The sequence below is a fragment of the Kwoniella dejecticola genome, chromosome 9 (genome assembly GCF_000512565.2).
Source record: "Kwoniella dejecticola CBS 10117 chromosome 9, complete sequence".
NCBI lineage: Eukaryota > Fungi > Basidiomycota > Tremellomycetes > Tremellales > Cryptococcaceae > Kwoniella > Kwoniella dejecticola.
Genome location: NC_089309.1, coordinates 334,135 through 356,027, shown reverse-complemented (window position 1 = coordinate 356,027; position 21,893 = coordinate 334,135). Strand labels below are relative to the sequence as shown.

Below are 21,893 nucleotides of genomic sequence, written 5' to 3'. Positions count from 1 at the left end.
GGGCCAGCATATTCGATCCGTCAGCCTTGAGCCGCACAATGAGGCTAGCCTGGGTGATGCGAAAAACCTCATGAAGATGGTGAGGTCATCTTGAGTCTGCAAATCCTGCGCCTTCGTTGATGCTTTCGAAACAAGTGAATCTGAGGTCACTGGAAGAACAATAAGAAGTTGACATCTCGGGAGGAAGAGAACCGCTTAAGTGGAGGTGGGGATACAGGCTGATAGATTTATGGGAAAAAGTCTCCCTGATATCACGGTCTTCTGCGTCACACTGCTTTCTCCTCACTCTCCTTCGCCTTCTTTCTATGTATATACCCCTCGATATCCCACAGTAACTTGCCCGTACCCGCTGTCCATCTTCTCCTGCGCATCTTGTGGTAGATCTCATCATTCGGATCATCCTTCCACCAAGTCTTTCTTCTTCTTCTCTTTCTCGCTTTGGCTATCTCCTCAAGCACATCGACTGAATGCCGTCTTTCCTCTTGCCTCTGTATCCTATAATCTATCGTTACTGCCATACCCGCAACGATGATCTCTACACTGACAATGATCACATTCACCAAAGCTACCAGGGTGACCTTGGGTAATTGCTTGCAGGTCGACCACCTCAGATGCGATTCGAAATTTGGGAGAGCCGGTGGTCTGTAGATGAGCGCTGAAGGGCATTCAGGGATTTGGTCGCTGACGATCAGTAAGAACACTGTAGCTGATTTGATCAACCGATCAGCGGACCACTGATAGTATGCTGATGTGAGATGATCGAACTTGCCACCATGCGGTATAAGGGATAAGACCATGATCACTATATGCAGACCGGACTGAAGCCATGCAGTGTGTCTCGATTGAAAAAATTGCCAATCAGTCAACCAGTCGCAGCGATATAGATCTCAAAGGGAAACACTCACATGGGTCGACGTCTTAGAAGACCGATAGCTTCTAAGACTATACCAGGAAGGAGGTATACGCATTGAAGGACCACTGTCACAGTCGTTATGATCCATCTTCGTCCCAATCAGCATTTAGCATCCAAATCAACTAGCTCTTGCTGTCCATAAACCCACTGATAAGAACGAGTGGAATAGGTCACTTTGCACTCACAAAACTAAGGGCTGGATGAAATTCTTAAACAGCAAAAACGGGATCAATGCGCTCAATATCAGATGAGCGACGATCAAAAGAAGATGTATTACCGGCATGACAGGCGTAGGTAAATTGACATGAGTAGGTATAGGGACCGGTATAGGTATCCGAGCAGCTGTGAGTGGAACGGGTAATCTAGGAGTTTTAATCGTGATGTGATCTTGTATGAATCTCTTGGGTGTTCTAGGTGTTTTCGGTATCTGTCTATCAGTCGTCTCATGATTGACCATATTTGATGTTTCTGCTAAATCAAGATCCAGGTGCTTGAGACCATGTTTAGAAGTGATTCGATGATTGCCTTCGAGTCTAGATAGGGTGTTCAGCTTGGCGATTTCCTCATCTTTAAGTATATCGAATACCCCTTCTCCCGTCCGATCACTATCGTCCATTTCCGCCTCTGTGGGCGGCACTGCATCACTAGGCAGGCTTGAGACAAGGGGGACGATGGAATTGTCCGCTGTGGCTTCATATACCTTGTGATCGTTGAGCGACTTTGCCGACTCGAATGAGGTGTATGAAGTGGAGGAATCTGATCTGGATCGAAGCGGCGGAGGCAGACTATCTCTTCTGGGCAGGATACTCGGTCGCTTTGCACCAGGACTCGAAACTGACGATCGGCTTTCCTCCAGATTCTCAGCCATGATGAAGGGATGATTGTTCACTTGGATGCCAGGGGATAGTGTGCTCATTACCGCTTGATACACAGTGTCCGGACCGCAGGTCGTAGCAATTTGAGCTCGGTCTATCGGGAATGACGCTACTGTAGGTGGTGATTTACGTAGAGCGCGGAAGTGTGCGAAATCGATTGAATAGGTAATACCCAGATCTCACTTGAGACTGTGGTCTATCTCTTTGTTCTCCTACCCAGGTTAGTGGTTTAGTATCACGTCCTTTGTTTGGGAAATTCTCCTTTCCAGTATGTCGTGTGACCATGAAAGGAATAGTTATGCTCAGAAAGGCATCATCAGTCACTTCCAGGACAGACAAAGGGGATTTACAAAGCAATTTGAACATCATGGACATGCACGATGATGCATATTGCACATCATACTTGATTTTCACCTGAACGGGAACCCACTCCCTTCTCCAAGGGTGAAATCATCCCAGAAACCCTTAAGGTCAAAGTCGAAATTCGTATCGAAATCAAACAAGTTTTCCGGATTCTGATTCTGGTTTTGCCCCTGAGGTCCCCCAACTCCAAGGATATCATCAATAGAGTTTCTCGGGATGTTCGCACTTGCTGCACCTAGACCTAAGCCTAGATTGGCCACGTAGTCACCAGACGGTATAGGTGGTATTGGGATTGCAGCTGCCGAGTTGGACGGTTGATATGTCGGAGTTGTCGAATTAGTATTCTGGTTGTTTGTATTCTGAGAAGGGAGAAGATTGAATTCGAAAGGCGGGAATTGGAAGGGCATTGGCTGGGTGTCCATAGTTTCCGCTGGTAATGTCCACGGCAAAGGTGTTGGTTCCGAATAAGTGTGCGAGTTCGTCGGTAGTGGAGTGGAAGAAGTTGGTTCCGGTGAAGGGAATCGAGATGGTACGGCCTAGATACACAGCGACCAAAAGTCAGCATTGTATCACGATCTTACAATCTGAGATGAAGTGGAGACTTATGACTTACAGAAGCATCAGACAGTTGTTCCAGCTTCTTCGAGAGCATCCTTAGCATCTGACCATATTTGTTGGCAGGATGATCCTTCTCCGGACAAGCAAGAACCAACGCTGCACAAACATGGTCGACCAGCTCCCGTATTCTGAGCGACAGGTGTCAGCATGCGCGCCTTCGAACCAATACATTACCCAATGATCTAGCTTACCTAGTCACATCCTTTCCCGTCACTGCACCGGAATAGCTACTCTTCAGCGCAAATACCGCTGCATACGAGATGTTGATAAGGTATCTTGAAGGTAGATAGCGCAATGAGCCCATTTGAGAGAGTCGCAAAGCTATGGCCATGATCTCGTTGGCAGAGCCGATTGATTCGTAAATATAGATCGCATCTGGTGAAGTAGCGGATCCTAAAAAGCAGGAATTTTCAAATAAGCTAAGATGTCTTTCGTCCGCATAGAGTAAGTTTACCTCTGGGAAAGAGCTGAACAGGCTGTCGAGCTCCGTCACGCCCAGCTTGGGCTTCCGCTTCAGCACGCCATTGAGCTCGCTTAACATGAGCGGAATAGCCAAAAGATGAAATGTATAGCCTATAAACCAGTTCAGCGACCTCGTCTTGAGCTTTCCCTTTGAAAAAGCGCATTGGATGCTCACCTGACAAATTGATAGGTCATCCAGCTCAATTCTTGCAAAGTCTGATTTGACCATTTCTTTGGCTTCCATATTGTCCTATAGCTGTCCAAGGCTATCCAAGGCGAAACATCAATCATACAAATATGAATAATCTCGCAAAGGGGATTACCTACCTCGCCTGAAATGATCTAAGAAAAGGAAATATTCTCCCTGTCTGACTAATACGGCTGTCCTACTTTTACTAGGATACAGTATATCGTGCGCATTGGTCATAATCTGTGTCAACTCCACCAGCGCTTGCATGAGGGAAGCGGAATCGTCATGCGAAGTTGACGAAGAAGGATCGCCATCGTTGTTTTCGGATTCCGATCCAGGTGAAAGTTGTAAAGGGAAGTTCATTCTCGCTGCCGCTTCTCCCGTTTGTGAGATATGGGAATACCCAACGAAGCATAACGAGGGACCCCTAGACCAGAAAGCTAGACCTGTTCGAAGACGTATAAACAGAATCAGATGTTAGCCAATACTGACTTCAATGCAGATTTACAGAACGGAACTCATCTATTGTTCGGTCGTACAAATAACACCACGTCCAGACGCTTCTTGCTCTTTCAACATCGGGCGTCCGTTCATCCTCGTTGATTTCCAGGGCGATTTGATCCACTAGACCGGTCACGATGATTAGCAAGGACACCCACGTGCATTCGTGGTACCGACTTACAGCCTAGAAGGTACGCCGCTCGGATCGCTAGACCCGTCAAGCTCCAACTCCGCCTGTTATCCGTTCCATGCTCTCCCGCAGCTTCGGTGCCCGGTCCAGCTAACATATCGAGACTAGCAGGTTTGGGTGGTGTAGCTTTCTCTCGAGGCAGATGTTCAGCCAAAAGCAAAACACCTTCTACGAATCCGACACTGCCCGGCAAACCAGCAAAGGAATAGTCCGCCATGATTTCTCGCAAGATTGGCCAAGTCTTATCGTGTATATCGCGATATTTTGGGTCCACCGGATGACGTGATGCGACCGCGACTATGCAAGTCAGGAGGAAAGAGTCCTTGTGTGCTAGGTCCAACAGTTGATCTCGAGTGCGCGGTATCCGTGCGGTCTGAAACACGGGCTACAATCGATATGTCAGTATGCAATGATCACCCATAGATCTAAAACGATACTGACCAAAGAAGGATGATGATCTCTGAAATAGATTGTTACCAGCTCTTGCAGTGTGTTCTCATCCAGGATTCCACTCTTGATCAGGTGGAACTCCCCCAATTTTCGCACTGGAGAAGTCTCCTCGGAGATATCCCACGAGACTCGTTTATTCTCGCCATTCATTGAACGAGAATGGCCGTGTCCATGATGTTTGCTCTTGCTACCACCCAAACTGAGGTCATTGTCGCCATTTTCATCAGTAGCTGCATTGGCTAAGATTTCCAGGGCGTCCATCTCGTTTGACAAACTCGCATTAACGATCTTGCGCGTCCCGTCCGGCTCCACTGTCCGGCGCTTCTTCGAGCGGTGCCCAGGAGAGTGGCCAGAAGTGACCGATGATTCACCCAAAGAACCTGGCGTGGTCGTATCCGGGTTATTTTGGGGAGTCACCGAAGTATGTGCGCCAGGCGGTAACATCTGAGCATTGGAGTTGTTGGTGATGCCATGCGTACTTGGTCCGACCGAGGATTGATTATTATTGTTGATATGGATATCCGACCACTGGGACGGCTGGTGATATATCGCTTTGGTGCGATCATCTGGCTGAACAGGTTGTACGATTTGCGGGAATGATTGGATGTTCCAATCAATGGGATTTACTTTGGTCTCGAATGGCGATTGTGTGATTGACTGCACCGAAGCAGGGTTGTTTTGGCTCGCCGTAGATGTGGACGGTGTCGATGATGGGCCGTGAGCAGGGTAAACTTCTGCCTGAGGATGCGTTGTGTCTACTGAAGTATCGCCTGGTCCACCTTCAGCCGCCGCTGACCCTTTGCGTCTTCGTTTCTGCGTTGAAAAGGTTAGCCCCAATAATACCAGAATAACTCTGAGTATCGTCTCACACTTGGAAGGAATACGCAATCCCTCTGCTCTCTCCTACATCTTGAACATGGGGGTTCAGAAGGCGCGTTCACATCCCCTAGATCACATCGAGCCTTCCGTAGTCGACAGTGCACCTATCGCCATTTCGGTGATAAGCAAAGCTACAAGCACACGTAAAACAGAACAAAAAGGAATGCTTACACAAGCACGATATCCTCGTTTGGGTACATTCCCGTCTTTGTCGTCCTTTTTCTTCTTACCATCAGTCGTAGTGGTATTCGACGGTCCTGCTGCAGCTGTCGAGGAACTGCCTATTCCACTTGTGCCCGGCTGGGTCTGCGGTATTCCGTTCCCAGCTAAGCTCATATTGTTATTTTGTCCACCCGGATGGGCAGAACTATCATGCAGTACGGCTGACCGCTGCACTAGAAGCTTGACAATGTCTGTTCCTGGTGGAGGTGATAGTCTTGACGGTGGATGAGTGATGTTGTTGTTGTTATTGTTTTGACCATTTGACTCTGACCGGTTTTGACTGCTCTGAGTGAGACCGGTAAAATGATTATCGGCCATGGGAAAGCGACGATATCTACCCTCGTCTGAATTTAGGGAGATTTCCGAGCTCGATCAGAGTGCTGGTACGTTGAGCCGAGATGAAACTGGGTGCAAGTGATGCGAAGGTCATATGTATTCGCGCAGGCGATTGTTCATCATTCGAAGTGTAATCCGCGATATTGAGGTGAATTGGGAAGCTTTATGTGTGATAATTCCGGTGTACAAGGCGACCGGTTGAGAGGAATCTATATGGTGTCTCAAGCGATCGATGAGCAGTGACTGGTGCTGGTCAATGAAAAGTCCTCAAAGTAATTTTTCATTCTTGACACATCAGTAGTAGACCGAGAAGTTGACAGTACGGAGTGAGAGTCATGGGAGTTCGGCGCGGGGCCAAATTGCTCGGTCTAGTAACAGACAAACAAATAAAAGCAAGTTCAATTGGATTTTTCTGCATGTGTGTCACCTGGTGCCGATCCTTCTTCCTTTCCCATTCATGCCCCTCCTTTGGATTATCTTCCGCATGATCCCCGAGATCTATGCACTCATCCAGTAGCTATGGACCAGCTCGTCTGCTGAATGATCAGAATCTGTATGCATATCAACACGTCTGCGATCGGTCTCTTAGCGTTGCCCTCGACCTGTGTATCTTACGTAAGGATTGACTAGCAGGACAGGGTCAACGGTAACTCACGGAAGTTGCATATGGTGTCTTGAGCCGGTCCGAACTCGTCCCGGACATAACCGTGTGTGTGAGCCCTAACAGGCAGAATGGGCAAAGTTCATGTATCACGGAATAGAGAAGCAGACTAGTCCTCAAGCTACCACCAAGTGGGGGAAGCCATACTACTTAAAAACCATCTTACAAGCTTTTCTCCTCTTCTCTGTCTTTTTTATACGCTCAAATATCCAATCTCGTCTACAGAGACCCTCGTGAGTGCTGTGGAGAACTAACAGGTCGCGACAAGCGCTGATCGTCTTCCGGGTAGAATTACATTGCTTAATACCGCTCCTCATTGACTGCACCTTCTCGTCACAATGGCTTCTTCAAAATTATGGGCTGGCGGACCCTCTGTCCCCCTCGTCACCGCCATGAACGCTGATGAGTCTATCAACTACGACGCTCTCGCTAAGCAAACTGTGAGACTCGCTAAAGCCGGCATGGGAATCGTATTACTCGGTACCAACGGTGAAGGTGAGTCCGCTCAATCTAACGTCCATCTATCCTTATCAATCCCTCAGCTGATCTGAGAATATGCAGCATCTCACCTGTCCAACGAAGAGAGAAGAAAGGCGACCGTAGTAGTTAGAAAAGCCCTTGACGACGCAGGTTTCAGGGATGAGCCTTTGCTTGTTGGTACTGGAAGTGAGTATTTTATAAATCCCGGCAAGCGGAGATATCCATCTTCTTCAAGAAATGTGCTGACTGGGCTGTTTCCCTTTAACAGGTGGATCTGCTGAGACCACAATCACCGTCACCAAAGAAGCTGCTGAAGCAGGTGCTACACATGCCATCGTCATTACACCAGGATACTTCTCGTTTGCCATGGGTAGAGACAGGAAAGCTATCAAGGATTTCTTCAGAAAGGTGTTTGACAGCTCCCCTATCCCAATCATGATCTACAACTTCCCGTGAGTGAATTTCTTGTCCCTTCACGTCGTCGAACATCAGTCGCTTCTGTTGTCCTTATATTGTATGCTGATGTATGGGGTTTTGTGACTGCAGAGGAGCCGCTGCCGGTATCGACCTCAACTCAGATGAGATCAACGAGCTCGCCGATCACCCGAATTGTTTCGGTGTCAAATTGACCTGTGGAAACATCGGAAAGGGACATCGAATCGCCCAATACACTCAATCGGAAGCATTCGTTGCCAAGCGAGCATCCGCCTTGAAGTCGCAAACAGCTACTGGTCAATTCCAAGTCTTGCCTGGGTTCTCCGAATCTACCCTCCCTGCTCTTCTCTCTCGACATACCGGGTAAGTCAAAGTCCACATCTCTTATTACAGCCTGATTGGAAGGCGGGGACTGAAGGATTCATCGCTAATTACGCATACGATTGTGCAGATGTATCACCGGAACTGGTAATGCTATCCCCAAGACTATCCGAAAATTGTGGGAAGCTTCGGTTGCTGGTCTTCAAGGTGACTCGGCTGCTCTTGCCAAAGCTCTTGTCCTTCAAGATCGAGTAGCTCAAGCAGATTGGACTATCGTGAAAGCTGGTATCCCCGGTACTGTGAGTTGAGCTGCCTCTCTCTTCATTCACATTCTGGTTTTTTCTTCGCAATTATACGATCTGTCTAGGGACAAGCAATGCTGATGGGACAATACACTCCAGAAATACTTCCTCGACCACTACGTAGAGAAGGGTCTCGGTGGACCAGCCCGACTACCCATTGGCGGACTCACTGATGACGTCAGGAAGTTGATCGAAGTTGATCTCAAGGAAGCCTGGGAATACGAGCAATCGTTATAGACATAGGGTGTCAAGGTTTTATGATTATTGGTATTACATGGATTATCGGATATACAATCAGGTCATGCGATTGCGAACACTGATTTGTCTCCACGTTGAAAAATCATTTTCATGTGACAACCTCTCCTCACTCAGCATGGCAAGATGAACCCCATTCGTCCTATCGTACACCAATCTCACGGAATTCCGGGCAGGCAGTATGCTTTCTCCAGGTCCTACAGGTCCTTCAGGTTCTTCAAAGCGAAGCAGTGTTACTTGTCCGATTTCTCCGTTGCCTATCAGATAGGAGGGACACCCTTTTGTCCTATAAAGGATAAAGCTAGATCCTTTCGGACGACCCTCCTCTGTAAACTGTAAAGAAGCTGAGAATCATGTTGTCATAAGTCAGCAAAGTTCGTACGGCCTCAAGCTCTGATGCTACGCGGAACTCTCCCTTTCTGATTTTGTGATTCTTATGATAGTACACCGAGAGGAATCAAACCTGCCATCTATATATACTGCCTTGCCTTCCGATCTACCTTCTAGGCACATTCGTTATTATTTTTTGTTTTGTCAGGTCAGGTTAGGACGTCTCAAGGGCGTTCGAGGCAAGGCAAGGCAGAATGACATCTGATCTTCCTGACAATTTTGACATCCCAGACGAATGTGCCGTGTCAGATGAAGAAGAGACATACGAACATGATATCCTCGAAAAACATCCCGAAAAATGGACGACGCTGCTCAAATCACCTAAAGGGTCAACCTCGTCATCTGATACATCTAAATCACAAAAGCCGCATCGCCAATCAAGATTGAATCGAGCCCAAAAAGCTATCAATTCGATATACGACGAGATCGCAGGACCAGAAGTAGATTACACGCACACGCACACTCACACGCAATCATCGTCTCCCCGAACTTCGGATCGATCGACCAAAGTCAAACAGGGGTTATACCACATCACAGCTGATCGGAAACAACGAAACAGATACACCTCGCCCAATAGTCAGGGTTACCGTGCGAGTGAGCAAGGAAGGTGGGATAATTATATCTATAGTTCCCCCTCAAAAACGGTATATGAGCGAAGTAGAGAACCGGTCGGACTGATCTTCTCACGCGGCGATCTCTTCAGAAGTGATCATTGCTCCCGCTCGTCAAGGAATAGTAGCCTCACTGGATCTCCATCTGCTATGGATTCGGCTTTCGATTTGGCAAGGCACCACACTAACGTCAATGCCTCGCGAGTTTCTTCCTCTGAAGGGTACCCCGACAATTTCCGAAAGGTGAGTGGAGCAGATGAAGAGAGATGCAAGCATGTGCGAAGGATGGAGGAGCTGGAGAGGCAGGTGGACTATGAGATGCGAGGCGTAGACGATTACCATGAAAGAGGATGGTAGTGCCCATCCGGTATCACCATTATCTTGCCGGAGGAACGAGCTTGAGATTCAGGTGTTCATGAAGTATGCGGAAGTGAGTTCACTCAAATAACGTCAATATTCGACACCTCTTGGTCCGACGGCTCATCATGCAGTATACGGAATTACATAGCTGGAATGCATAATTTGCGTTGAATACGGTCTCCGGTATCTTTTAAATGTGCTGTGTTGCATGATAAAATAGGATACCTCAGTCCGACCATCATATGACCATACTGAACGCTACGCTCATCAGACCAATTCCCTCCCAATAACTCGTCTTCATATACCCAGCTAACCCAACTGCACCGGACGACCTTCCACCGCCTGGAGGATTCGTATTCTGGCTGACAGTAAGCGAATTGGGTATTTGCTGATTATCCACATCGTCCCAATTGATATTTCCCGGATTTGAGGCATCGTTCGGACAATCGTATTTCAGGTGATTGCCAAATAACGAGGTGATTTCGTTACCTCTTATATCTGGGATCGTGTATTGCCTAATCAATCAATCAGCCATGTTCAGTATTCGAGCCATATGATGCTGAAAACTTGGGATCGCTTGATCTTCGTAAGCGAGGATTGTGTGATTGGATTTGAGTCAAAACATAGCCAAGGGCCGCGTTAGGAAACGGTGGTTTTATGGGTGGAATCAACTCACGCAGCTTTGAATAACTCGTACATGCATCCCGTACATTTCGCACCCTTGAAAACGTATTCATTGAATTGTTCGAGGTTAGTGCCCGTCACGAGCGAGTCGAAGAAATTGTTATTATTCGCTTGGTCTGTCGAATTGAGGGTTGAAGGTAAACACAGGTCGGAGGTACCATTACTACGCCGCACAATCATTTATCAGTCATTTATCCCATATCGGGTTTTTGTGGTGACACTTCGCTCGACAACGATCGTATTTGGAAATGAGTGGAATCAGAGGGATGATTTTTCTCAGTCAGTCAGATACGACGACGACGACTCACAAGAACACTTGACATGCCAAAGTCTTATAACTCCCCTGATACCTCTCTATCACCTTATCCAGCACCCCAATCAATCCGTTCGAAGTATCGCAAGACGCCTGGATTTGGCCTCGCGCATCGTTCAGATCTGCGTCAGAACACGACTTCGTACATACTCCGCCCAAATAAGTATTCAGTTGATCTGAGAAACTGGAGTTTGTCGATGGGTTCGAGATGAGAGTTGTCAGTCCGGAGAGATCTAGGCAGTCTCCTAGAGGAGAATAAGTGAGATTGACCAGGGTGATTAGGCATGACATCGAAGATACTTGGGCTGCTTGGAGGGTTTGAAGGAAAGCCACTTCGGCGATGGTACAGTCTTGAGTCACTGATCCAGATGAGCCCGGAGGGGACGATGAAGACGATGAAGAGGACGAGGAAGATGAAGAGGAGTCATCGCCGAATAGACTTGGGGAAGATGTGACGGAGAGTAGGAATGGGATGAAGAGAATGAAGTAGGTAGAAAAGAGGATCATCTTGATATGACTTGGAATTGCTTTTTACTCGAGATTTTCTTTCTACTTTCCACTTTTACTTTTTCTTGTCAGCTCTTGTGGTATAGATACTGGCTATCTCTTGATGATGCGCTGGCGCGTGAAAGAGCGTGGTGATCAAATGATCAGGGTTATGAATGATAAATAATCTGCGGCCTTTTAGTATACAGCATCCAAATCAAACCCCTTTTTCCGCTTGTATGTTAGAATAACGTAGATTATAGATTGAGTATAGACCAGAGTGTCAATCACGACTACTATGATGAGCTAACAATTATATGGGGAATCCAGGATCATACACCTATGACAAACGCGCTATGGAACACTCGTTGGCGTGAATGGATCCACCAAACATGTTAAGGACGTCAGAGACAGCACAAAGGACGTGTGATCAGATAGAAAGGTAGGGTGTTTGGCTTTCAAGCCTTAGCTCAAACAAGTAACATAACGAGTATCAGTGAAACGCGATCGATGTTGTTAGTAAAACAATGACCATTTGCTGATAAGCCAGATGAATAGTCAGTATACGACAAGGGTGATACTATGTGCATGTGATGTATCGTGTTCGCCACAGTACGATTGAAGCAGAATTGACGATTGACGATTGGATGCGCATGTTTGATGATTGGTGGACAATGAGGTCGGGGTGATTGCGAAGAATGGACATTATGCGTTATGGTACAGGTGCGATGCGGCTATGGCGATGAATATGGCGATGGCGAGCATCAGGGTATATATACGAACTGTGCTAAATTGTGAACTCAGTATTCCATGAAATCAGCCACTGAATAGTGAACGTCATCACTCACCAAGGACCAAGCACAAAGGATCGGAAGAATCAGGTAGAGCATCATTTCTGTCCAGTAGTGATTACGCCTCCAGCGGCTCTCTTCAATCGTTCTTCGGTAGCTTGGATCTGGGCAAGCTGAGCTTCGAGAGCTGCGAGCTCGTTCTCGAGATGAGGGAGTTGAGATTTGCTATTAATCCAAGCGTGATCGCGTTGGGGCAAAGATTGGCATATGAGATGCGAACAAGGAGGGAAGATAATGAATAGGTAATCAGATTAGCTGCAAATTTCGAAGTTGCGCAGGCTATCATTCTGAGGAGAATTCAAAACACACCGCTTATCGACCTTCTCTTGTAATGCTTTGACAGCCTCTTCACTCTGAGGTTTCCCATGTCCATGTCCCACACCAGCACCTTCATTGATCCTACCTGTAACATCACCTAAGATATCCCAATCACCTAATCCTTCACCAGCACCACCAAGTCGATTTGAGCCAGATGCAGAACCGGAACCGTGGCCTAATCCACTGGTGGGGTTTCTACCTGTCAATGGGTTGTTTGAAGTCTTCAGCGCGGTCGGAGTAGGGATATAGTGGGCGGGTGAAGCTTGTTGAGGTGATTGTGCGTTTGAGTTGGGACCCATGACTGCGTCCATCAAAGAGGAGACACTGCCGTTTCGTTGAGCGAATTGAGGGAGTCCTAAGCCGGATGGAACGTTGGGATGTGGATTGGGGCAAGCTCGAGAGGAGCTTGCAGGTGTGGAAGTAGAAGCAGAAGTGGAAGGGATAGTAGCGTTATATGGTGTCGAACCCGAAGCTGGTCTATGTGAGTTGTCAGGTGAGTCAGTGAGCAGAACAACGGATAGATGAATTGGGTCAGGACAAAGGCAGGGGAAGAGGTGATGTGGGAAGATAGCTGATTAGTGGAGCACGCAAGAGGAAGATCAGCTTACTCGGCGTCATTAGCAGACGCGGAAGGACTTGGTCCACTAGCTGGATCCGAGGCCTCCATCCTGATGAGATTGATCTCTCGAAGGACAAAGGATCCAAGCTGTCGCTTTCGACTATCGTACCTTGATACCACCAATCAAAGCGAGATATCGATAAACGTTACTGACGGGATATACTGCTGAGCAGTTCTTTGCTGTCACTGATGATTTTAGCACTGACGATGATATGATATATGAATGTTTCTCGTTGTTAAAGCTGATTGTGTTCAAGTAGCTAAGTTGTTACTCGTGTCTCAGACTCCCGCACAGACAGGCAACTTCAACCTCACCACCGTTACACTCTTGAGTTTTGCCTTTGCCTTCTTTCACGCGTCATACGCTAAATCACGTAACAACAATGAACACCAACCTCCACTTGTCATCTTGAAACACGTGTCAAGATGCCTCAATTGGGAGAAAAACCGTAATCCCGATGTGAAACACGGATTGCTTACCCCTTAGATAACGATAATCATATAATCATTTTAGTCGTAATGCATTTTACCTTTTCAGCTTGGACCTCCTCAACAACGACACTTTCCTCTTTCGGGAGGCAAGCTTGAACATACCTTTGAGAAAGGATAGCATCGTACTCCTCCCACTTGACTAGCTGATGACCTCGAGATCCTCAATCAGGCTCTCTCTCCCTTTCTTACCGCACTTCTCGAAAGGTCACCAATTCTAATCCCGCCTTGCAAGTGTCAATCGGGATTGACGTTCGCTTTGACGCCTGACACTAGCGGAAGGAACTGATCGTTTGTGTCTTCTTCGGAACGAGGTGGGGCATCATCATCGTTCATGGTCGTCATCATCCTGTATTTGGAAATTCACCTTCCTTCATCTTTACATTAAAGCTCTTCATGCTCGATGGCACAGGAATAATGGACGCTGTTTTCCTTCAGACTGGTTTTCAGGGAACAATAAGCATGACAGGCAGCGTCGACCTCACATGCTCTTCACCGACATTTGATTGGGTTGATATGAGAGATCTGAGGAGAGTTCCCTCGAGTACTGGAGTGATCGTCCATTTTGACCTCCTTTGACTAATGTTCTCACTTCCCCACCTCATCGCCTGCAGTTTAATCTAGACTTTCCGATCAGCTGTCGAGCAAGACAACCGCAGTATCTTTATCGCCCTCCAATCGCTTCTCCTCTTCCGGGACAATCTGTTTAGTCGAGTCGAGTGGAGAAGGAAGAAAAGGATCAAGCCGCTATGACCCTCCTTTTTGAGACCGGTTGTTCCTGCTGGTCAATCTTTTCGTTCACGTCTACCAGAAATCAGCCTAACTGTTTTATGCACAAACATAGAAGATTGATCGATCTCTAATGACGAATTACTCATGTATTGACGGGTTGATTTGATGGGAAGAAGTTGAACATCCGGAAAAGGAATAAAATACGTCTAATCTCTTTTATCGCTGACATTTGATGATTGATGGTGAAATGTGAATCAAATTCACCATCAAAAGTTGACTAGACCGTATATTGTGAAGCATAAAATGAAGAAATTCTCGCAAGGAATTACAAGGAAAGCCAAGAGTAAAAGTATATCAACCGGTTTCATGAAAATGAATACTCATCCCCCTTCCTTCTTTTCCTTCTTTCAAATCCAACTTAATCCTCATCTCATACTGAGATACCTTATACCCCTCTACCGCCAATCTCAAGATAGTCCCGGTGACACCGACACATCTACTGCGATACCGACTTATCTACCGCTCAGCTACAGACGTTTCATCCGGTCGTGAGTTCAGGCTGATAGTATTAACGGTAAGCACACTTTCCCTTGATATGTATGGGATGTGCCTCTTGTCCCTTTCTCATGTTATCCATATCTGCTATGAGAAGTCGGACTGATCACACTTACATTATAGGTATGTCGAATTGGAATGATCAGCTATACGACTGGAGGGCTCCTCAGCCAAACCCCCAGACTCCGGTCTCAACATACACATCCGCAACTAGGACGCAATCTGCCTACGTCCGGGAGGAGTCCGTAGATCCGTCTCTGCTTCAACATAACACCCCAAGTAGTAAGTATCTTCAAATAGCTTGCTTCACTCAGAACGATGGTTGTTGACGAGTATGTATCTTTAATTAGCTCTGTCTAATCTCTCAGATACACCGCGATATTATCCCGCTACCTCTTTCCAGTCCACTAATCATGTCGACCCATTTCAACCTCGCTCACTGTCCTTTGGTACCCTCGACTATCCATCGACACCCTCACAGACTCACCAACCATTATCTATCAGTCCTCAGAGCTTGGTGACCCCACATACCGCCGGTCTGCTCGTCGATATATCGAATGATTACGGCCAACTTCCAATGTCATTCCCCGACGCTTGGGCAAACAGCAAGGAAGACCGAATGAATTCGCCTTATCACTCCTACGACGATGATCCAGACTCTGATCCGGATTCTGATCCCGAATTTGCGGGTAAGGAGCCAGTCATCTACACAGACAACAATGTCATCACACTTAGTCCCCAGACGGCATTCGATGCTACCACTAGTCCTATTGCCGAGATCGACGAGTCCCTGATACGACAATTGGAGATGGAGATTCAGAATCAAGCAGAAGCTCAGAGCAGCAATGCCTTAGATGTCTTGACCTCCCCTACCAGCATTCAGATCCCTACTCTTCCAATCATGTCAATCAGTAACCCTAAGAAAGCGAGAAAGACTAAGCAAAAGAAGAGCACCACTGTTGCTCGCCCAAAGGTGTGTCACCGATCGTTTCATGCCCCCGAAATATCTCACTGATGTTTGCGGCTTACGCTTCTAGGACAAGAAGGCTTCTTCTGGGCGACAACACCTGCTCGCGCAGAAAAAGGCTGGCCGGTCGAGAATGATCACCGCTGGATTGATCAAGCAAAAGCGAGCTACGAAGGCCAAGAAAGCTCCAGCTCAAGCTGTCGCCGTCAACCACATTGAACACTCACCTTCGCCTGTACCAGCCACTGCTACTGCCAGTGAAAGGGTAAAGCTGTCCAGAAGAAACGCCCAGAACAAGATAGCTGCCTCCACAAAATCGGTTCTCTCTGACGCACAAGCTGTCTATTCAGACGGTGAGACGACATTCAAATCAAAATCGAAGAGACTACTCCCTCGAACTTCGATCAAAGTTGTCCGTCCGAGAGACACAAAAAAGAGCAAAGAAGCAAGAGCCAGAGCACAGAAGGCCGGTCAATCAGAGGATGTGCCTCGACTATCAATTAAAGGAGCATCTATCCCCATCGATCCAGCCTTGCAAAGCCCGCTCCCTTCTCCTCGACAAGCAGACCGAACGGCTGAGGATGGTCCAGGAGACGACGATTATTGTCCCTCTCCTGTCGCTTCGGATGCAGACTCGGAAGAATCCATACCAATATCAAGAAGCAGTAAGAAAAGACGGGTGCAGCTTGAAGACGGCGATGAGGAATGGTCCGAAAGCGGTCCAGCCAAGATCAGAAACAGGGGTAGACCTAAGTCGATCGTGGATACGGGATTCAACATAGTGATCAATAAGGCTAGAGGCCAGCCATACCATCCAGGCCGTCAAGAGCAGAATGTCAAAGCGCAGAGCAAATACCGCAATAAAGTCAAGTATCGCGCGGATCTAGTGAGTCCTCCACTTCTTTCTGCCGTTTATCTTTTTCATGATCGAGACTGAAGCGCCTTGACTGCCAGATGCGAGAATTTATCCAAGATGTATGCTCCCAAAATGTCAAGTCTGTCGGCTTCCGCCGAGCACAAGAAAAATTCCTCATGGCCATACATGGTGAGTGCGACGAGCTTCGCATCCACTTACGAGCTGACTTCCGATGTCACTATAGATGCGGATTCATCATGGGCACGAGAATATTTTCCATACCCGTCCCGCGCATAAGATCAATCCTCAGAACATACCGTAGCTGTGAACACGAGAGCGAGACAAATATGGCCTATAGCATTTGCCGATGAGCTTAACTTAATAATTCCAGTTTGATTTTCACCTCAATTTATTGCTATCACTACTGTATTTACAACAAGCTCAATAACTTATTTCATTCTTGGTTTCTCCGTGTGTATACTTATAGCTATGTCGATACATAAATACAAGGTATGCATCAAGTTAAAACATTATACCTGCAAGCTGCAATCTCTGTACTGCGAGGATGATCGAGATCACTTGCGGGTACTCTTATCTTTCTCCTTGTCCTTCTTACTCTTTTCATCTCGCTTTTCCTCAGACCGTCCGCTCTTCCTCTCACTCTCCCTTCTACTCGACCTAAGATTGTTAACTTGATCAGGTCTCTACGTTCCACATGCACCAAATGCTACATCAGCCTCTCTCTTTCGAACGTTGTAGATCATGATTAAAATCCTACAGCCAAGTCATTGAAAGTATAAAACAATAAAACACGGGAACTTACTAAACCCGCTCTGCCAAACCACGGTCCACCCACCACTATCAATCCCGCACTTCTAGCCAACTCAAAATATCCCTTCAAGTGGGGATACCAAATCTGTACACCGCCTCTCAACCATCCAAGGAGGCAATATACTATCCAGTATAGTAGCAATTGAGCGGCATCAGATTTCCTTCGAGCCTTTTCTGAGGTGATGGCTGAGATGGTATTTTGGATAGGAATTAGTAACGTAATGAGAGCGGAGAGGTGGGGGAGGATAAAAAGAGGTAGATATAGATGGAGGACGAGGAATATCGAGAAGGGTATGAGGGAGATAATGGTGGGTGATAAGGATGTGAGGGATGAGAATGACAGGATGAGAGGTTTGAGGAAGCCGGAATGAGAGTTGAGCTAGAGGATATGATATACGGTATACAGTATTGTCAGATCACACGCTGAGGGAGATACTCTACAAGCATTTTCATGTCGATCAAAGTTGGTGTAGAGGATGGGGTTCACGTACGTATGAATGGATTCTGTCATCTGCTTTGTGCTCACTTGATCTTTTGTCCAACGAGCCAGAGGAGTGCTTACCATCCGAAGCAGATGAAGGCTTTTTGGAGGATGATCCAGACTGACGGGGGCGTGATGATGAGGATTTCGGATCGGATGGCATTGTCACAGTACTTCAACACGATGATGCGCAGACTTTTAAGTGAAGTAGCGATTAATTGTCAGCAGGAAATCAGTTGTTCACGAATTCTTTCCATGATATACAGCACTTGAGTGCTTGCATCGGACTGTATGTTACTGGCGAATATGTGATGACCTAGCGTTGAGGGTGATCGGTCAATGGAAGGATGTGATCCCCTCTATTCAATTGCTACAAAGGAGCTTATCGCCCTACTGTACTACGAGTTCTTGCCTCCAGACTTTACGCCGCACTTTTCAGCTGTTAGATGTCTCAAGGGTATCTAGCAATATCCGTATGCATGTTCAGATACAAAGAGATATACAACAAACTACAGAAGCTTTCGGAACTATGGACTGCTATTTTAAGGCATCAAAGACGTAGTCCTACATTCCTAATGCTAAATTGGTGATAATGAAGAAACTCCCATGGCATCGCTCTTCGCTGAATTCACCGCGCTTGCCATGTCCGCGGGCCCTTACTTTATTTTCAGCTGAGTCAGTTCCCTCGTTTATGGCAATGCAGATTCTTGTTTATCCTGCCCTTTCAATCCGCCTTCTTGTTTAGCTACTGCGCGCTTCTCTTCTGCGTCCATGGCTAATAGATCTTCCATGCTGAGCTTGACAACATCGCTGTGGTCTCCTTGACCCTGTCTCTCTACGGTACTTTGGGTGACCAGAATCTGCTCCTTCTGAGTCGCATCTTGTTGCTTGTTGATCGGGATGTCTTGTCGTGCCAGTGAGGGCCCTTCTGGAGCAGTCATTTCTGCAGGGACCACCTTCTGGCGGGCAAGTATGTGTATGTCTTCTTCGGTTTCTTTGTTCCCGTGAGTACCTCCTTCTTGAGAATTCGGATCCTCTTTTTGAACCTCGTCCGCTGTGTTGGCCTTCTCCTTTGCTTTCGGCCTAAGCAACGATGTCCGGACTGATGCTGCGGCATCCTCACCATGAGCCGGGTCTTTTTCTAATTCTACTACCGTTTCATTGTTCTCGGCTTTCATTTCGTCAGACTTGATGAGCTCGCTTACTTTCTGCTCATTTCTTCCTGCGACTGGCGGATCATCTTTTCCTGATTCCCCCACATCAGGAATATCAGAGCTATCGGTGTCAGACGGCGAAGGACTAGTGAGCTCGATTGTCTTCTTGCCCCTTAACGCAAGTTCATCTAGAGGCGTATCAGGTGGTAACGTAACGACATCGGACCCAGTGTCGGAGTCCTCGCTTTCCCCGTCTATACCTCTACTTCCCGGCGAAGAGTCAGATGACTGAGACTTGTCCGTTGTAGATTCTGTATCCTCATCTTCGATCCCAGATGTAAGTCCAGTAAGAGGAGTGACGAGTGTACCATTCCTGTAATTGACTGGAGTGATCGAAAGAGCGGGCGAAGCTGTCTCACGCAGCTCTTTTTGTATAGTTCTGAGCTTTTCAGGAGGATATTTGGCTGGAGATACTGATCTTGAAGACGAATTACTGGTAGACGAGTAAGGCTCAATCTCGTCATCTGTACCACTCGTGTAATCTGACTCGTTCTGATATTCTGCACTTAATGGGGATGGGGTCTCGTCTGAGCCAGAATCGGAAGAGCTACCGGGCGGATGAGGATCTCGAGAAGCGATGATGGATCGAGGTCTGAGTCGCTACGCGTCGAAATCAGCGTGAGCTACCACCTGAGAGTCTGTTTGGGTGAGCCGCACTCACCAAGGGTTTTGGTCTTACTCCTTCCATTTCCTCATTGTCCAACAGTCCGACCAAGAACCAGATTACACAAACACTCTTGACAATATACCAAATAGGCATGATACTAAGCAAGAGATCGTCTTCAAGAACGCTTCCCAGCATGCAAGAAGTGCAGTATACCACCCAGTAATCTAGCCATCTCCTGGTTTTCTCTCTTCGCAGCTGATTCTCCTTCTTTCGCAATCCTGGCTTTTGACTAGGCTGATCGCCCTCCTGAAGGTCGGTCAGTGTATGATAAGCCGCAGGAATGAAGCCTAAGGCGTTGGTCAAGCTACCGCTCAAATCGGACGGATTAAGAGCGATGATAGATAAGTAGAAGAGGATAGAGGCTTTGGCTATGACCGACGGAGGGCGGTCGAGCGTATCACTGACATCTTTAATGATGATGCAGCGGGACATCTTCTGAAGATATCATGAATCAGCATTGCTTGAAGGATTCATGATCCCGGAGACGAGAAACGGCGCACCTCGTCATTTAGCCAGTCAGACAACATTGCCGGGTGTTGTAGACATCTGATCACCACTGAACGGTATGTGCGCTGTTCAACAAGAGCAGACATGATTTCCAGTCGCTTTTAGACGGGATCAACAGTCAGACACGCTTGAATTTGGACTGTGCTTTTGTCCCGACGATTATCCAATCCTCGCTGATCTTCACTAGTACAAATTAACTTTCGCAGACCAAATTCTCTTGTCGTGCATCTGAAGATTACGAAGCCGGATTTCAGAATGCAGATATCTGACGTGTCCTCGATCTGGCACAGACAATGCATCTTGAGCCTCCTTTCACGATCGAATTGGCGGTGTCATCCTTTCAATGCATATAATCAGGGGTCGATGTAGAATGGATCAACAAAGGACACAGCTACATGATACGAACGGGGGGGACAAAAGGAGAGGACTAACAAGGCGCACGACCGTGGACCACGACGGGCAGTATGCCGTAGTACAGTACAGTAGCCCTAGCGCTAGAACCATCGATTTCTTCGGCCACTGCCCTGTCCCCGTGGCATTCGGCTGAATCCGACATCTATGTATCGTACTCCGGACCCTCCAGCTGAAACGCGCCTTGACCTCGAGTAGGAATGAGCTGGAGGCGATAATGTCACATACCCGTGCTCGCTGTCGCCTGAGTATTGTGGGCTGTTTTGATAATAAGCCTGACCGCCGCGAGGGTAGGTTTGGTAGTAAGAATTCAGGGCGGATTCCTGAGCTTTTGAAGTCAAGTCATCCAGAATCTCCCTCGAAGCTCCTTCCCGGGCGTAAAGATCACTGACGGTCCCCGGCAGGTCGATATACGCCAGAAACGTCTCCGGAGTCGCCATCTCGCTGACGGGGATACGCCAGGAGTCAGTCTTGGCGGGAAGCTGTAGGCCACGACAATCAGCGCAAGGGCTGAAAGGCAATTCCCACTCTTGGTATCCAGTAGCTGTGGGTGGCACAGGGTACGACTGCTGAGAGCAATTCGCCAAGACTTCCTCACGGGAGACTGGTATGATTGGTGGTGCATTTGAGGCCTTGTAGCCGGAATAGTTCGGATCGTATCCTGAGTATCCGCGATAAGACATCTTGCGTTGACAATAAAGAGGGATGGGCGGAGTGGTGAATATGCTTGAAATGTGAAATGTGAAGCTTGTCAGTTTGTGATGAGAAGTAGGTAAAGAAGCGAAAGTGGGACGAGCTGAATGACTCTCTTTAACTTATATTCAAGGTTCTCTTTCATTGAGTAAGGTGCAGGAGAAGCAAAAAAGAGGAATGTTGACATAGCTTATTTCGGAATATGTCGTCTCATTTCAAGGCAATGCCGATGTCGTCGCGCCGTTGCCCTCTTTTGATTGCACAGACTTTTTCCATGTCATACACTAGCTTCCCGTCAGCAATCGGTCACAGTGACAGTGACGTTGCGACCCTGCATAGTCATCGATGATTGACAGAGGCGATGCGGAATGCGCCGGGATAGCGGACACAATCTATTACTTCACG

General features: G+C 47.4%; 10 protein-coding genes across 10 annotated transcripts; 3 read left to right on the top strand and 7 right to left on the bottom strand.

Annotated features, from left to right (window-relative positions):
- Positions 1-266: 266 nt before the first annotated feature.
- I303_107085 (uncharacterized protein) lies at positions 267-1,781 on the bottom strand (the record flags this gene model as incomplete). Its single annotated transcript, XM_065969503.1, has 4 exons — positions 267-706; positions 770-837; positions 906-1,001; positions 1,099-1,781. The coding sequence occupies 4 exons, from the start codon at positions 1,779-1,781 to the stop codon at positions 267-269; spliced, it is 1,287 nt and encodes a 428-aa protein (XP_065825575.1).
- A 417-nt stretch (positions 1,782-2,198) lies between these two features.
- On the bottom strand, positions 2,199-5,981 carry I303_107084 (uncharacterized protein; the record flags this gene model as incomplete). The annotated part of the gene is made up of 11 exons (XM_065969502.1): positions 2,199-2,687; positions 2,765-2,897; positions 2,961-3,162; positions 3,224-3,342; positions 3,407-3,497; positions 3,559-3,867; positions 3,935-4,045; positions 4,104-4,497; positions 4,554-5,375; positions 5,432-5,545; positions 5,613-5,981. The coding sequence occupies 11 exons, from the start codon at positions 5,979-5,981 to the stop codon at positions 2,199-2,201; spliced, it is 3,153 nt and encodes a 1,050-aa protein (XP_065825574.1).
- A 1,017-nt stretch (positions 5,982-6,998) lies between these two features.
- I303_107083 (uncharacterized protein) lies at positions 6,999-8,435 on the top strand (the record flags this gene model as incomplete). Its single annotated transcript, XM_018409765.1, has 6 exons — positions 6,999-7,155; positions 7,222-7,326; positions 7,409-7,592; positions 7,687-7,938; positions 8,027-8,195; positions 8,298-8,435. 6 exons carry the CDS (start codon positions 6,999-7,001, stop codon positions 8,433-8,435), a joined length of 1,005 nt encoding a protein of 334 aa, XP_018260768.1.
- A 602-nt stretch (positions 8,436-9,037) lies between these two features.
- I303_107082 (uncharacterized protein) lies at positions 9,038-9,811 on the top strand (the record flags this gene model as incomplete). Its single annotated transcript, XM_018409764.1, has 1 exon — positions 9,038-9,811. One exon carries the CDS (start codon positions 9,038-9,040, stop codon positions 9,809-9,811), a length of 774 nt encoding a protein of 257 aa, XP_018260767.1.
- Positions 9,812-10,052: 241 nt separating this feature from the next.
- I303_107081 (uncharacterized protein) lies at positions 10,053-11,318 on the bottom strand (the record flags this gene model as incomplete). The annotated part of the gene is made up of 3 exons (XM_018409763.1): positions 10,053-10,329; positions 10,491-10,661; positions 10,807-11,318. 3 exons carry the CDS (start codon positions 11,316-11,318, stop codon positions 10,053-10,055), a joined length of 960 nt encoding a protein of 319 aa, XP_018260766.1.
- An 868-nt stretch (positions 11,319-12,186) lies between these two features.
- Positions 12,187-13,133, bottom strand: I303_107080 (uncharacterized protein; the record flags this gene model as incomplete). The annotated part of the gene is made up of 3 exons (XM_018409762.1): positions 12,187-12,313; positions 12,458-12,943; positions 13,075-13,133. 3 exons carry the CDS (start codon positions 13,131-13,133, stop codon positions 12,187-12,189), a joined length of 672 nt encoding a protein of 223 aa, XP_018260765.1.
- Positions 13,134-14,986: 1,853 nt separating this feature from the next.
- On the top strand, positions 14,987-16,981 carry I303_107079 (uncharacterized protein; the record flags this gene model as incomplete). Its single annotated transcript, XM_018409761.1, has 5 exons — positions 14,987-15,143; positions 15,212-15,834; positions 15,899-16,714; positions 16,783-16,873; positions 16,929-16,981. The coding sequence occupies 5 exons, from the start codon at positions 14,987-14,989 to the stop codon at positions 16,979-16,981; spliced, it is 1,740 nt and encodes a 579-aa protein (XP_018260764.1).
- A 278-nt stretch (positions 16,982-17,259) lies between these two features.
- Positions 17,260-18,159, bottom strand: I303_107078 (uncharacterized protein; the record flags this gene model as incomplete). The annotated part of the gene is made up of 3 exons (XM_065969501.1): positions 17,260-17,388; positions 17,508-17,894; positions 18,007-18,159. The coding sequence occupies 3 exons, from the start codon at positions 18,157-18,159 to the stop codon at positions 17,260-17,262; spliced, it is 669 nt and encodes a 222-aa protein (XP_065825573.1).
- Positions 18,160-18,685: 526 nt separating this feature from the next.
- On the bottom strand, positions 18,686-20,404 carry I303_107077 (uncharacterized protein; the record flags this gene model as incomplete). Its single annotated transcript, XM_018409759.2, has 3 exons — positions 18,686-19,810; positions 19,872-20,312; positions 20,378-20,404. The coding sequence occupies 3 exons, from the start codon at positions 20,402-20,404 to the stop codon at positions 18,686-18,688; spliced, it is 1,593 nt and encodes a 530-aa protein (XP_018260762.2).
- A 407-nt stretch (positions 20,405-20,811) lies between these two features.
- On the bottom strand, positions 20,812-21,478 carry I303_107076 (uncharacterized protein; the record flags this gene model as incomplete). The annotated part of the gene is made up of 2 exons (XM_018409758.1): positions 20,812-20,908; positions 21,024-21,478. 2 exons carry the CDS (start codon positions 21,476-21,478, stop codon positions 20,812-20,814), a joined length of 552 nt encoding a protein of 183 aa, XP_018260761.1.
- Positions 21,479-21,893: the final 415 nt, after the last annotated feature.